At 35.8% G+C, this 15,594-nt stretch overlaps 1 protein-coding gene across 1 annotated transcript; it reads left to right on the top strand.

The window, feature by feature from the left end:
- Positions 1-7,299: 7,299 nt before the first annotated feature.
- On the top strand, positions 7,300-12,317 carry HELRODRAFT_80461 (hypothetical protein; the record flags this gene model as incomplete). Its single annotated transcript, XM_009020257.1, has 4 exons — positions 7,300-7,412; positions 10,152-10,337; positions 11,767-11,890; positions 12,123-12,317. Coding segments are annotated over 4 exons (618 nt in total), but the record flags the coding sequence as incomplete, so codon positions are not given.
- Positions 12,318-15,594: the final 3,277 nt, after the last annotated feature.

Consider the following 15,594-nt stretch of genomic DNA (forward strand, 5'->3'; position numbering starts at 1 on the left):
AAATACATCGCACACCTGATTCGCAAGGCCCGACGTAGGTTCAATCGCTGGCTGAAGAGGCGTTTAAGGGGTACAAAAAAGAAATCTGGCTCTGAAAAAACACTGGCCGGTCTGGTAAGACAACATCAGATGAGGTGCAAGAGAAGGATGGAAAGGTTGGCCGCTGGGGGAGTTGAGGGTGAGAAAAATGAGAAGAAGAGGAAGAGGAAGAAGAGGAAGAGGAAAAATAAAAATGTTAATAATAATAATAATTATTATTTTTTTAATAATAAAAACTCGTTAAAATATAAAAATGTGAGCGATGATAACAAAGACGAAGATGATTGCAAAGTTGATCAAAGAAAGGAACTGAAAGGCAGAAACTCTTTGCCCTCGCCATCCATCAAAGATAAGTTAGTATGGTATATTTTATAAAAAGTGTTTATAATGTTGTGTTTTAAAAATAGTTTCAAATCACACACAATAAATAATTTAAATAATTATTCAGATCTTCATGAAATACGGAGAAATTTTTTAAATTTACCGTTCACATAGATCTCCATCGACCCTTCGAACCAACCTGCCCATAGGGGGCGTGCCTGGTGGAGTGCCTCTCGGATACGCTTCCGTCATGTCGCTGTTCAGTACCGTCAGTCTTCCGACGCCAGCGCCCGCCCTCAAGATCATATCATCTCCACCTTCTGACAGCAGAACTTCTTCCATATGCAGCGAATTTTCAGGAAAATATCTGCTCGTTCCTATCGAGATTGTCAGGTCGGCCGTCAAATCGGCGAACGACGGCGGCGATGTTGACGGCGTGAAGTCTGCAGCTGACAGCGTGAACAGACGCAAGTTGTCGTCCGTTAATAAAGCGGCTTCGTTCAATTGCGAGGCGTGCGGAAACAATTTTTTGCCGATCGTTCAGTTGGAGCAAACAACATCCGCCTCCTCAAACTCGCATCTGAAAACGAGGCGGAGCAAAGGTTCGATAAGTAGGGCGATGTCGTTGAATGTCGAATCGAATAAATTAAAATTCGATAGCCCGCCCAGAACTGGTCGCAGTAGAATTAACAGTAGCACGACACAAAAACATCTACATCCGGATCCGCAGATCGGTAGTAGCACCGGCGGTTCGAATAACCGACGAAGGTTGTCAACAATCGCTAGGGCGGCTTCTTTAAACGTCGAGTCTCTGTCGTCTGGTGCTTTCAGACCCGTTCATAATGGGCATTACTTGCCCGTGATACAACTGATAGACAAGGAAAATTTAATGTCTGCCGCACTTAAATCTCGTTCAACAAAATTGCTTCTCTTACATCGAGATTCGTCATCGGTCGAATCTAATTCAAACATCAAGTTAACAGCAGATAGGAAAAAATCTATTTTTGAAAGTTCGAAAACTCCAAGTGAGGACAAAAACGTAAATGCAACTGGAAAAATCCAGATTAACAGGGCGGTCTCTTGGAATGCTGGAATGTCGATGAAGTTGTGGAAGGAAGAACTGGCTAAGAGGCGAGCTTCAAACGTTCAAAAGAACACGGAAAATTCAAATCGGAATACAAAATTTGTAGCTCACAGACTATCTCCACTCGCTCTCCCAAATAATCAAAACATCGAAAGTGCGTCTGTTACATCTCACGAACTCTCCCCATCCCTGAATACACCTACCACAATGAATGCTGCAGGGAGGAGGAAGTCTTTTTCAAAATCATCCTCTGCTCAGGTTGGCTTTTTTTATTTTAAAATGACAGTTTTATAAATTTTAAAATGATTTGTGTTGTAGTGTAAAATTACATTTGTCTTAGTAATTAATTATTGCTGTAAACAACATGTTTTTACCATAAGCGCTTCAAAATTTTGAAAAAATGTCTGTTATCATAATGAAAGATTGAATTTTGACTTATTTGAAGTCGACAACGAGGCAGAAGTTTCAGGTACCCAAGCAAGGAACGTCGTTGAGTTGCGACGAGCCCCATCACTTGAAGCCAATAACATGCACGCTCATGGTTCCTCCTATTTACTTTGGCCAAAAAAGCTCCTACTCAGGACTTGATTCAATCAATATGACGCAATTTTTAACAAAAGAGAAAAAAAGTTATGGCTCCAACTTGAATTTCGATCCGAACTCCAGCTCTTCAAATTCAGAGAGTGGAAAAATTTTAAACTCGAAAGAAATTTTGAAAGAAATTAACCCGCTATTGAATTTAAAACCAAAGTCATCAGCAAACAAGCGGAGTATATCTGAATGTGACGATCCATCCGTCATTTTATTCAGCAATCAACTTCAGTCTCAACTTTCTCCCAGAGATTCAAAGACTTCGCGTAACGAAGAGAGCAGTTCGTCGAACGTCCTCCTCACCACCAACATATCAACAGCTTCAAATACCTTATCCCAATCAGATCATATCAGCAGAGCTTCAACATCTAAAACTCCGACCACAATCGCAAGCAAAACGTCGTCAAATTTTTTAGCAGTTCCACCTGAGAACATAGGCGGCAGGAGGGCCTCCATCTTGCGAACGCATTCACTCAATTGCCATTTTTTCGATCCAACCTTAGGACCAAGCACTCAAAACATCAGCACATCTAGCACGTCGCAGCAAAACGCGCTTCAAAAAACACCGGCCGCAACTACAGTAGCTACTACTCCGGCGTCACAGCAAACGAAAGACTCATTAGGTAGTTTACATACGAAGCAGACCGTGAATGATAAGGATAATAATTGTTCGAGTTGCGGAACTAACACATTTAAAAAGCCATCAACTGGTATACTGAGGGCTTCATCTGTCTGTGATTATAATTATAACATCGAAGGTTCGCTAGCATCGATTCAATCATATTTTATGTACCTAAAAATTGCTTTGAAAATATAAAACTAAACATGTTTTATACCAAGCCGTTAAGAAATATTATTTAATTTTAACACATTTTATTAGATTCAATTATAATTTAATTCTAAATTTTAACGCCAACTAAACAAAAACACAAACCCCCCAAAAAATCTCAACCGAACTTCCAGGCTACCAAAACTCGAAACTGCAAAACCACCTGGAGCTTCCATCTTTAAATCGACGACGTTCCTCAATAGGCCGGGCCTCGTCACTAAACAGTGCCCCGCCTGAAAAATGCAACTTCAACCAATTCGGTCAACTGACGAATTCGGACCTAAGTGGGGGCTATTTGAATGGTAAAGCGCGGTCTTGGTCGGCTACGGTTTACGGCAACGAGTGGGAAGCTAGGCAAAAGTCTCGGCGCACATCGCACGTCGTCACTTTCAATAAAAAAGGTGTGTGTCTTCAATCAGTTATTTGTATTTGTATTTTTGTATTTGTAGTTTTGTATTTGTATTTTGGTATTTGTATTTTTGTATTTGTATTTTTGTATTTGGATTTTTGTATTTGTATTTTTGTATTTGGATTTTTGTATTTGTATTTTGTATTTTTTATATTTTGTATTTTTATTTTTGTATTTGTATTTTGGTATTTGTATTTTGGTATTTGTATTTTTGTATTTTTGTATTTGTATTTTTGTATTTGTATTTTTGTATTTGTATTTTTGTATTTGTATTTTTGTATTTGTATTTGTGTATTTGTATTTTTGTATTTGTATTTTTGTATTTGTATCTGATGACTTGTTTAGCGCCCCTTCAGAATGACATCAGAAGCGCTGGCATCGCTGTGGACGTGGTGTTTCCAATCAATTATGTATGCATGTTTGTTCAGTAGCAGTAGCAGTAGTGGTATTAGCAGCTGTAGTAGTATTATTAGTAGTTGTTGTCGTCGTAGTAGTAGAAGCAGCAGTAGTAGAAGTTGTAATAGCAGAAGTAGTAGTGGCAGAAGTAATAGTGATAATAGTTGTATTAATAGTTGCAGTGGTAATAGTAGTATTAGTGGTTGTTGTAGGTATTATTACCATAATGAAACATCATTCGAGTCACATTTATGAATGCAATTTAGGAATTGAGTTTTTTAAGTTTTTTTTCATTTTATTAACATTTACTTGACAACTTAATGAGTGACTCAATCGTAAAGAAAGAAACGGCAATGAAACCATGCTATTAAATGTATGTTTGTTTGTATGTTCGTATGAATGTATGTATGTATGTATGTACGTACGTACGTACGTACGTATGTATGTATGTATGTATGTATGTATGTATGTATGTATGTATGTATGTATGTATGTATGCATGTATCTATGTATGTATGCATGTATGCATGTGTGTTTGTGTGTACGTATGTTGGTATATTTGCATGCAATAAACCTGGCAAACTACAGTCACGGTAATTTTTGCAGTAAAAACGCCAAATAAACAACAAAATTTTGTTCCAACGAGCTTTTTTTCTTTCAAAATTCGTCAAAGTTTGTGCTTGCACGTCACAGAAAAAAAGGTTTATACCCATTCAAACATGCGATTTTTTACAAACATACTGAAATCATTTTCTCTTCATCTTTCTCTCTCTCTCTCTCTCCTCTCTCTCTCTCTCTCTATTTCTATCTTATTCTCTCTCTTTTTTATTCTTTTTTTTTACACAAACAACACATAATAACACATACAGGCTATAGAAAATATGGACATGTTTTTCAAATTTAATTTTATCTACATCCAAACAACGCTCAAACACGTTGAATTACACTTGTTAATCGTTAACTTTTTTCAAACAATTTTTTATGTATAAAAACTAAATTGTATATACATGTTTGTGTGTGTGTGTGTGTCTGTGTGTGTGTCTGTGTGTGTGTGAAAATTTCTCAAAAGGTTTTGGCGTTTACTAATTGCTTTAAGAGAAGTTTGACTATCAGATTGTAGAGAGCTAATTGATAGATTTTTTTTACTGTTAAAAAAGCAGTTTATTTATTTATTTTATTATTGTTTCATTGTTTATTCATAATTTAATAACAAAATAACTCTTTATCATATTTTGTTATTGAGATATTTTCCTTCATAGACAAAACTTTTTCAATTCAATTTGCAAAACGTTCAAAACGGCGTTCGTGAATTTCAGAACTTCCGTAACATCATCCTCATCATCATCGTATAAATAATACTCAGATTACTATTTCTTTCATTGACGATGACGATGTTGATGATGATAAAGATGAGAAAGATGATGACGACGATGATGATGAAGAAGATGACGATGAAGATGACGACGACGATGATGATGACGATGAGGATGACAAAGATGATGAAGATGACGACGACGATGATGAGATGATGACGAAAATGACGTAGACGATGACGACGATGATGATCAAAACAATAATAATAATAATAATAATAATAATAATGGTGGTGATGATACGATCACAATGTATGTCTGTGACAACATTGATAACAAATAAGTACTGATGGATTGAACAAATAAATTTTTTCGGCATAGAAATGAAAGAATAAACAAGAAAAAGACACGCTTAATTCAGCTTTCCATGCAATTTTTTCTTTGGCTCCTTTCGAGTTATTCATGGGAATTAATTAAACATTCGTCTTTTTTGCGAGTCTTTTCATGGAACGGTGTTTGACAAACGTTTTTTTAACAGTTTTAAAAATGTCATGGATGTAGAGTGTATATATGAATGAATGAATAAACGAACGAACAAACTAACAAACAAACGAACGAACGAATGAATGAACGAATGAAGTAAAAAAAGAGAGCGATGAGAGACATAGTAAGTTTAGGATTTTAGGAGTGAATGACGAGTTAGCGAGAAAGATTAAACGGCTGAACAACCGAAGGAATGATGAACGAACGAATGATTGAACAATTGAATGAATTAATAAATTAGTGAATGAATAAATGATTGAATACATGACTAGGTGTATCTATGAGTTAAAAAAGTGAATTAAGGAATGAGAGAGTTATAAAATAGCAAAAATTATCATTCAAAAACAGTACAACCTTTAATGAATTCACTAAAACCAAAAACAACGAAAAAGATTTTCCAGTCTTTTTTTTATCTTCTTAGCGCAAAATACAATTTTTTTCAAAAGATTTTCTCTGCATACGTGATGGCAGGTAAAAATCAAAATTAAGAATTTTAAAATCTAATAATGTTGGTCGTCACGACAACCGAGATTATGATAATGATGTTGATGATGAAAATGATGATGATGATGATAATGATGACGATGATGATGAGAATGATGACGATGATGGTTATTAGCGAAGAAACTACGATTATGCTGCTGAGGAATTAAATTTAAAAAAGACAACCAAAAACACCAAAACAGTAACAAAAGATCGGAAGCCTTCACAGACGCGTTGCCACGCTGACGCATCAGAAACCGGAAGCGGAAGTAGAAGAAGCTCGTCAATAAAAAAAAACTTGAACAGCAGCAGCAGCAGTAGCAGCAGTACTACTACCAGTAGCAGTGATGATGACGACGACGATGATGACATTCAAACCGATGAAGAGAATGATGACGACGACGAAGATGACGATGACGAAGGCAATGACGTTCAGATCAAAAATGTGTTTAGAGGCTGGTTATGATGATGATGGCGATGATGTTGATGACAATGGTTATATTTTATTATTAATAATATAACTATTAATTATTATTAATTATTTATTAATTATTGTAATTGTGGTAATTATAATTTTCCCGTTAGCTTTTTGCGGTCAAATTCGCCATCAGATCAAATGCTGCGTTGATAGCACGTTCTACCAGCGCGGCGTCCTTGCGGCTATTTTGATCAACACCCTTAGTATGGGTATCGAGTACCACAAGCAAGTGCGCTGCTGTTTGTTGTCGGATTATTTTTTGTCGTTGTAGTTGTTTCGATCGTTCAAATGTTCATTTTTGTCGTTGTAGTTGTTTCGATCGTTTAAAGTTTCTTGCGAAAAAAGTCGAACACTTGAGTGAATCAGTCAACTAAAATATCAATCAACCAACCAACTAACCATCCAGCAAATAAATCAACCAACCAACCAAACAACCACCCAACCGACCGACCAACCAACCAATCAATTAGCCAACCAACCAACCAACCAACCAGCCAACCAACCAACCAACCAACCAACCAACCAACCGACCAACCGACCAGCCAACCAACCAGCCAACCAACCAACTAGCCAACCAACCAATCAATCAGCCAACCAACCGACCAACAAACCAACCAACCGACCAACAAACCAACCAACCAACAAACAAACAAACCAACCAAGAAACCAATCAACCAACCAACAAACCAACCAACCAACCAATCAATCAGCCAACCAACCAACCAACCAGCCAACCAACCACCCAACCAATCAACCAACCAACCAACCAATCAGCCGGATTTCCTAACGATCGTTCTAGAATATAGCAACTTATTTTTTACCTGCTTGTTTGCCGTTGAAATGTTCCTCAAAATCATTGCCGACGGTCCGCTGGAGTACATCAAGAATGGATTCAACATTTTCGACGGATTCATCGTAACGTTGAGGTTTGCCATTTTTTTTCAATATTTTTTTGAAATTTCTCGGCGTTTTTTAGAAAGATTAAAATCAATTTAGAAATTGATGCTCCATTCATTAGAAATTCACCTTTTCATCTTTCATTAGAAAATGTTTTATTAATTTGTAGAAGAGTTTTGGGCGAATATACTTGAACTTGTTTAACGAGTATTTTAGAGTTGTGGTATTTTTCAATCTTTCGTTGCCCTATTAGGCTATCCGTTTCTTTGTATTTTAGTTCTCGTTCGCATTGCTTCTTAAGGAACAAAAGTCAATTTTCTGCAGCTCTATCTTTAGAAATATCGGCTAAACATACATGCATGGATGCACCTGGAAAACTACAAATCAAGCATTTGATCTCGACCACTACGGCATCAGCAGCAGCATGAGAAGCCACCAGTGGCCATTACGTCATCAGTGGCCAGGCGGCTAACGCGTTGATTTTGTTGTATTGTTTTGCTTGTTAAGGGTCTTTGTTGCTCTTCTGTACTGTCGTAACGTAATGCTTTGTTGGTTTGTATACGTTTGCATCATCGTCATCATCATCACTGCTATCATCATCATCATCACTTTATTGTCATCATCATCATCACTGCTATCATCATAATCATCATCATCATCATCACTTTATTGTCATTATCATCATCATCACTGCTATCATCATCATCATCGTCACAGTCATCATCATCATCATCATCGCCATAGTCATCAGCGACAACTAAAAAACAAACACACCCTCATAGTATGGTGTCACGTGATGGGTAATGACGTCGTTTGTTTTGTTTCTGATGTTGTCGTTGTTGTTGTTGTAGTAATAGTAGTAGTAAATGTTGTTGTTGACGTTGTTGTTGTTGTAGTAATAGTAGTAGTAAATGTTGTTGTTGACGTTGTTGTTGTTGTAGTAATAGTAGTAGTAAATGTTGTTGTTGACGTTGTTGTTATTGTTGACATAGAAGCTACAGCAGTTTTCAGTGTTGTCAGTGATTTCACTGTCATCATTGATGTTGTTGTACTGTTTTTGATGTAACAGACAAAGTTATTATTATTATTGTTGTTGTTGTTGTTGCTGATGTTGTTTTCATTCTGCATGTATCCTTCACTTGGTTTTGATGTGAGGTATGTCTTCTTTTTTTTAAACAATTATGAATACCATCCTCATCATTGTGGTCATCATCATCATCATCATCTCTATTATCATCATCATCTCTATTATCATCATCATCTCTATTATCATCATCATCTCTATTATCATCATCATCTCTATTATCATCATCATCTCTATTATCATCATCATCTCTATTATCATCATCATCTCTATTATCATCATCATCTCATCATCATCGTCGTCGTCGTCATCATCATCTGGACAGCCATTATTATTTTAACCACCGATACCATCATCACCGTATCATTCATTCTTCCTCTCATCAAAATTTCATCATCATCGTGTCATTCATTCTTCCTCTCATCAAAATTTCATCCATTGTTCTATTATTCACATAACCATCATCATCATCATCATCATCGTCATCATCATCATTGTCATCTTCATCATCATTGTCATCTTCATCATCATCATCATCATTATCCTCATTTTCATCATCATCATTATGTACAGTCAGTGTGGTGAATGTAGGATGTATTTATGTGGGTACAATATACGTATGTACGTTTGTATGTATGGTGTATATTGTATATATATATATATATGTGTGTGTATGTGTGTGTATGTGTGCGTGTGTGTGTGTATGTGTATGTGTGCGTGTGTGTGTGCGTGTGTGTGTGTCTGTGTGTAGAAAAATTTTTTCGCGTGCGCAATTGTAAATGATGATTAAAAAATGTATTTGCTTTTTTAAGGATTAAAACATCTCAAGAAATTATTTTCACTTTTTTATTTTTCTCATCTGTAGTAATAGAAATAGTTGTAGTTGTACAGTTGTAGTAGTAGCAGTAGTAGTAGTAGTAGTAGTAGTAGTAGTAGTAGTAGTAGTAGTAATAAAAAAGAAGTAGTAGTGGCAGTAGTAGTAGAAGTAGAAGTAGCAGATGTAGTAGCCATCGTAGCTTCAGTAATAGGCCCAGTAGTCTCATATAAGGATTAATATTATACTTTTTACTACTTCCACTTCTACTACTACTACTACTGTTGCTACTATTACAACTACTGTTATTATTATTATTATTATTATTATTATTATTATTATTATTATTATTGGTTTTATTATTATTGATGTTATTATAGCCGCCAAGAAAATATATGTGTAGAATTTTTTCATGTAGTTAGCGTAGCGAATAACATGGTAGAACGTCATCTGAACATTAATTATACATCATCACTGTCTGTGTCAATCAAGAGAATGCTTGTAGTAGTAGTAGTAGTAGTAGCAGCAGCAGTAGTAGTAGTAGCAGCAGTAGTAGTAGTAGCAGCAGCTGTTGTAGTAGTAGTAGCAGCAGCCGTTGTAGTTGTAGTAATAGTAGTTGTGGTAGTGGTAGTAGAAGTAGTAGTGTTGATTACTAAAAATCAGTAATACATATTCAAGAGTGAATAATGAAGAAATATACACACATACACAAATTAGTTCACACACACACATACACACGCACACACGCACAAATTATTTTATACACACACATCATGTGCCACATGTATGCCAAACACACACCACACACGCACAAACACACGCACAAACACACCACACATCACACACACGCACACGCAACACACTCCACAGTTTGGTTGAATTGATCCAAGGAGGTGCTTCTGGTCTCTCAGTTCTACGAACTTTCAGACTTTTAAGAATACTGAAGCTGGTTCGATTCCTACCTGCGCTCAGATATCAACTCGTTGTTATGCTAAGAACAATGGATAACGTCGCCATGTTCTTCCTCTTATTGGTCCTCTTCATATTTATTTTTAGGTTAGTAGGCGTGGCTATGTTAATTGTACGATGGTGGTAATGTTAATTAGGTTTTTTTGATGCTAGTAGGTGTGGTTATTTTATTTTGCCTTCAATCATAATGTAGAATTTTGGATGTTACTATTTTTGAATTACTTTCTTTTCAGTTTGTTGATTAATGTTTTCGTCACAAAGTTTGGTGAGATTTTTTTTTGTCTATTTATAGATGAAAAAGACTATGTCATGCCAATCTTTCTCGGTTTATGATCGGCTGACGGGTTCTGAATAATTAAAGAGTTATGAATATTGATAAGGCGATTAATTACATGGAATCGCTATTAAAAGCGTTCTCATATTCGCTAAGGTTATTTAAGTCATGCAGTAGGCGTGGTTATGATAATTTTGCAAGTCTCTGATTGGCCGGTTGGTTATGAATAAATTAATAGACGTGAATGGCTAATGAGGTCTTTTTGTAAAACGTGTTGAGAAACTTATAAGAGGATGGGTTGAAAATTAATAATAATAATAAGAAGAAGAAAAAGAAGAAGAAAAAGAAAAAGAAGAAAAAGAAGAAGGATGATGATGACGACGACGATGATGGTGGTGTTGATAGTTATGATGATGAAAAAAGTTAAACTACGAAATTTCAGAAAAATATGGCTAACACTTGTTCATTAAAAACTCATGCATAAAAATTATTTCGATTATACCCCTCTATCTTTATTTGCATGTGTGTGTGTGTGTGTGTGTGTGTGTGTGTGTGTGTGTGTGTGTGTGTGCCTGCAGTATAAATGTATGTGTGTGTATATGTATGTATGTGTTAGTATATCGAATGTATAGAGAGTGAACGAACGAGAGAATGAAAAAATAAGAAAGAGTGAATGATAGGAAACGAATTGAAGAGAACGAGAGAGAGAGAAGGAAAAAAAGAAAGAGAAAGGGAAAGAAAAAAAAAGAGAGAGAGAACAGAAAGAGTAGACGTAAAAATAGATTTTCTGGGATTTTCCCAAATGTATTTAAATCACTGAATTTTCAAGAGCGGTCGTTTTGCATCTTGGGTATTGCGATTTAATTAGGGTTTAAATATTTTACGTTTCGAGGTGATGGTGATGATGCGTTGACCCGTTAACCAATCAATTAAACAACAATTGATCAATCAATTAACAAATTAACCAACCACTCAATTAATTAATCAATTATCAACCAGTCAACAAGCCAGCCAACCTATTCAATTAACCAACCATCAATAGATTGGTTGGTCAATCAATCAATCGACCATTCAATCAGCCAGTCAACCAATCAATCAATCAACCTATCAACCAACTTAACAACCTATATCACAACTAACCATCCAATCAATCTATCAACCAGCTAATCAACCAACTAACCAGCCAATCAACCATCTAACCGATCAACTAATCAATCAATCGATCCATTTCCACATTTTCAGCGTTCTAGGAATGAATTTGTTTGGTTGCAAATTCTGCGACACCAGGGACCAGGCGAAAATTCACAAGGGATGTAAGAGAAAGAACTTCGACTCATTTCTATGGGCCATTATAACGGTTTTTCAAGTACGTATTGTAAATTATTTAAGGTGAACAAATAAATGAGTGAATGTATGAATGAATGAATAATTGAATGAATGACTGAATGAATGAATAAATGAATAAATGAAAAAAAGAATAAATTAATGAATGATTGAATAAATAAACGAAAGAACTAATTAACAAACGAATGTATGAACGAGTAAACAACTGCTTCAAATTGTATTATTGTATTCAAATTAATTTTCCCTTTCTTCAGATTCTAACGCAAGAAGACTGGCACGAGGTTTTATACACTGGCATGTCCAAAACTTCACCCTGGGCTTCACTCTACTTCATTGCCCTCATGACCTTTGGCAACTACGTTCTCTTTAACCTTCTGGTGGCCATCCTCGTTGAAGGGTTCTCGGCCGAGGCTGAGGTTGGGCTGCTTTTTGATTGGTTGATTGATTAATTATGGCTGGCTGGCTGACTGACTGGCTGACTGACTGATTGGCTGGCTGGCTGGCTGGCTGACTGACTGACTGACTGACTAACTGACTGACTGACTGACTGACTGACTGACTGACTGACTGACTGACTGACTGACTGACTGACTGACTGACTGACTGACTGACTGACTGACTGACTGACTGACTGACTGACTGACTGACTGACTGACTGACTGACTGACTGACTGACTGACTGACTGACTGACTGACTGACTGACTGACTGACTGACTGACTGACTGACTGACTGACTGACTGACTGACTGACTGACTGACTGACTGACTGACTGAATTGATGAATGGATGGTTAGATGATGAATTGATTCGACGAAATAATAAGCAGATGAATGAAAGAATGAATAAATTTGGGGAATAATGTATTGAGCTATAAGTAGATGAATGGATGAATAGATGGATGGTTAAATGGATAATTAAATAAATGATTTCTAAAATGAATGGATTCATAAATTAACAAACACATGAAAAACTTGTTAGTTCATACAAATTTTTACATGAAACAAGCTACAATTTCTATCTTAAAGATAGTTTTTCGCTTTTTATAACATATTTTTTTGGATACCTTAAAGTTGTTGAACCCTAGGTTAGTGATTCATTGCCAAAGACGTGTGGTATTTATTTTTTCTCTCTCTCTCGCTCTATCTCTCTCTTTTCTTTTTTCCTTTCTTTCTATCTCTTCGTGTTCTTTCATTTTCTTTTTCTTCTAACTTCATGTTCTTTCTCTCTCTTTCTCTCTTTCTCTCCCTCTCTCTCTTTCTGGAAAAATTTTACACCTACCATTATTTTTGCACGCTTCGCATATTATGAAAGATTAAAGTCTTCTACGTAAGGAAAAAAATTTTCCGACCTGTCGCTGCGGTATGATTTTCTTTGATGTTTTTTAATTCTCTCACTCACTCACTCACTCACTCACTCACTCACTCACTCACTCACTCACTCACTCACTCACTCACACACTAACTCACTCATTCATTCACTCATTCACTCACTCATTCACTCATTCATTCATTCAGTTATCCAACCATTTATTTATTACGCTTCGCGTGTGATTACGACAAGATGAATGATTAAACATAGGAGAGACTTGTCTTATTTTGAAAAATAATCCATCCCCTAACAAAAACGATCCTAGTGCATGCTGGTTAGTGGTGACTGGAATCTAATTCCTAGATTTATCATTATTATTATTATTTGTATTTTTATAATTTTTGGTGACGATGACGATCATGATAATGATGGTGATAACGACGATGATGATGATGATAGCGATTACGTCAACAATGATGACGACGACGAAGAAGAAGATGGCGGTTGGGATAATGATAGCCAGACAAACTTAATTACTCTCTACTGGAACTTGTGAAAGCTTTTTCTTGGTTTGTTGTTGATGTGTTCGGCTGGGTGGCGTCGGTAAATTTCTTTCAGAAGTGTTTCCTCACAACTTCGACCTACACTCTATACGCAGATAAAACTACCCTTTGGTGTTTTTTTGTATGTTTGTTTGTATGTATGTGTGTATGTTTGTGTGTACGTTCGTACGTTCGTTTGTTTGTTTGTTTGTATGTTTGGTTTTGGGTGCAGCATGTTGATAAAAATGTTTGCTTATAGCTTGTCTGTATAACTGTTGTGTATGTGTGTATGAGTGTACGCTTTAATGTTTTATATTTTATTGTATACATTTTCGCGTACGCATACACACCTACATATACACGCACACAACTACACACTCACACACACACACACACACACATACATACAAAAATATTTTCTAAGTAATTTAGTCTTTTTACGCCAAAATGAATAGCTTTTGCACATGTTTCTAATGCATTTACTGAGAATTGTTATCAAAATTTTAAATGCCAAAAAAAAAATTTTTTAAATTATTACTCACGGTTAGATAAACACCTACGCGCGGTTTAAACAGATGTGTGCGTGTGTGTCTGTTTATGTGTGCGTGTGTATTTACGTGTGTGTGTGGGTTTGTGTGTGTGTGCGTGGGTTTGTGTGTGTGTGTGGGAGTGTTTGTTGAAACCCCAAAATAAACTGTTGATGTGTTAACGTGTTTGGAAATATTGAGAATAAAATTCCTCTTTGTTACCAGTGCTTATAAATAATAATCTGTTGTATCAAATTGAAACTGTATATGTGCGTGTGTATGTGTTAATGTGTGTGCGCGCGTGTTTGTGTGGGTTTATATATAAATAAATGTCTATAGCAATTTATTTTAAATGCTTTTATAGTCTTTGTTTACATTTTTGCAAAAAAAAACTAATTTATTATAGCGAAAATTTCAATAGTGAAAGAATTATTATGTTACACATAGTTTTATTGTTGTTTTTTTATTTTCTTGGTTTTATTATTATTGTTGTTGTTGTGTTGATGTTGTTGTTGTTTTGTTGTTGTTGTTATGCCATTTATATAGCACTTTTTAAACAAGTATCTTGAAAAAAGACGCTATTTCATTACGGTCAGAGAGAAAAAATAAACCCAACCGGAAATGGGTGTGCGAAATGAAGTTAGCATTTATCTAGCGCTAATAATTTTTATGAAATTAGCTTTATTACATTCGATTGAATAGCCGGTCAATTTGTGTGTGTGTGTGCATTTGGTAATGTGTGTGTGATTGGTGTTGGAAATTCAATTGGATGTGTGTATACCTGTGTGTGTGTGTGTTGTGTGTGTGTGATGTGTGTGTGTATGTGTGTGTGAGTGTGCGTGTGTGTATGTGTGTGTGCCGTCTAATGTTATTGTAGTACAATTCGCCCATCTAATGCTACAATATCTTTACGTTATTACAATGCCTGTATCTGAAAATATGTAATTTTGGCGATGAGGAGGGTGTGTTCATTGGATGCGTGTGTGTGTGTATGTGTATGCGTGTGTATGTGTATTTGTGTGTATGTGTGTGTGGCTTGAATATGAGTAAAAAAAGAGAGAAAGAGAGAAAGAGAGAGAGAGAGACAGGTACATATGTGCGTGAATGTGTGTATGTGTGTATGGACGTATATGCGATTCTGTATGTAAGTGTGCGTGATAATTAAAAAATAATAATAAACAATTTTATTAATTTAGCAATGACTATTTTATTGCACCTAAACTATTAGTATCGGAGCAACGAGAGGAAGTTTTTTTTCCATTAAGACTTGAAAACGCTGAAGATTTTTTCATCTTACAAACCACACACACACACACACACACACACACACACACACAAAGACGAAAAA

Source organism: Helobdella robusta (assembly GCF_000326865.2).
Source record: "Helobdella robusta unplaced genomic scaffold HELROscaffold_27, whole genome shotgun sequence".
Lineage (NCBI taxonomy): Eukaryota > Metazoa > Annelida > Clitellata > Rhynchobdellida > Glossiphoniidae > Helobdella > Helobdella robusta.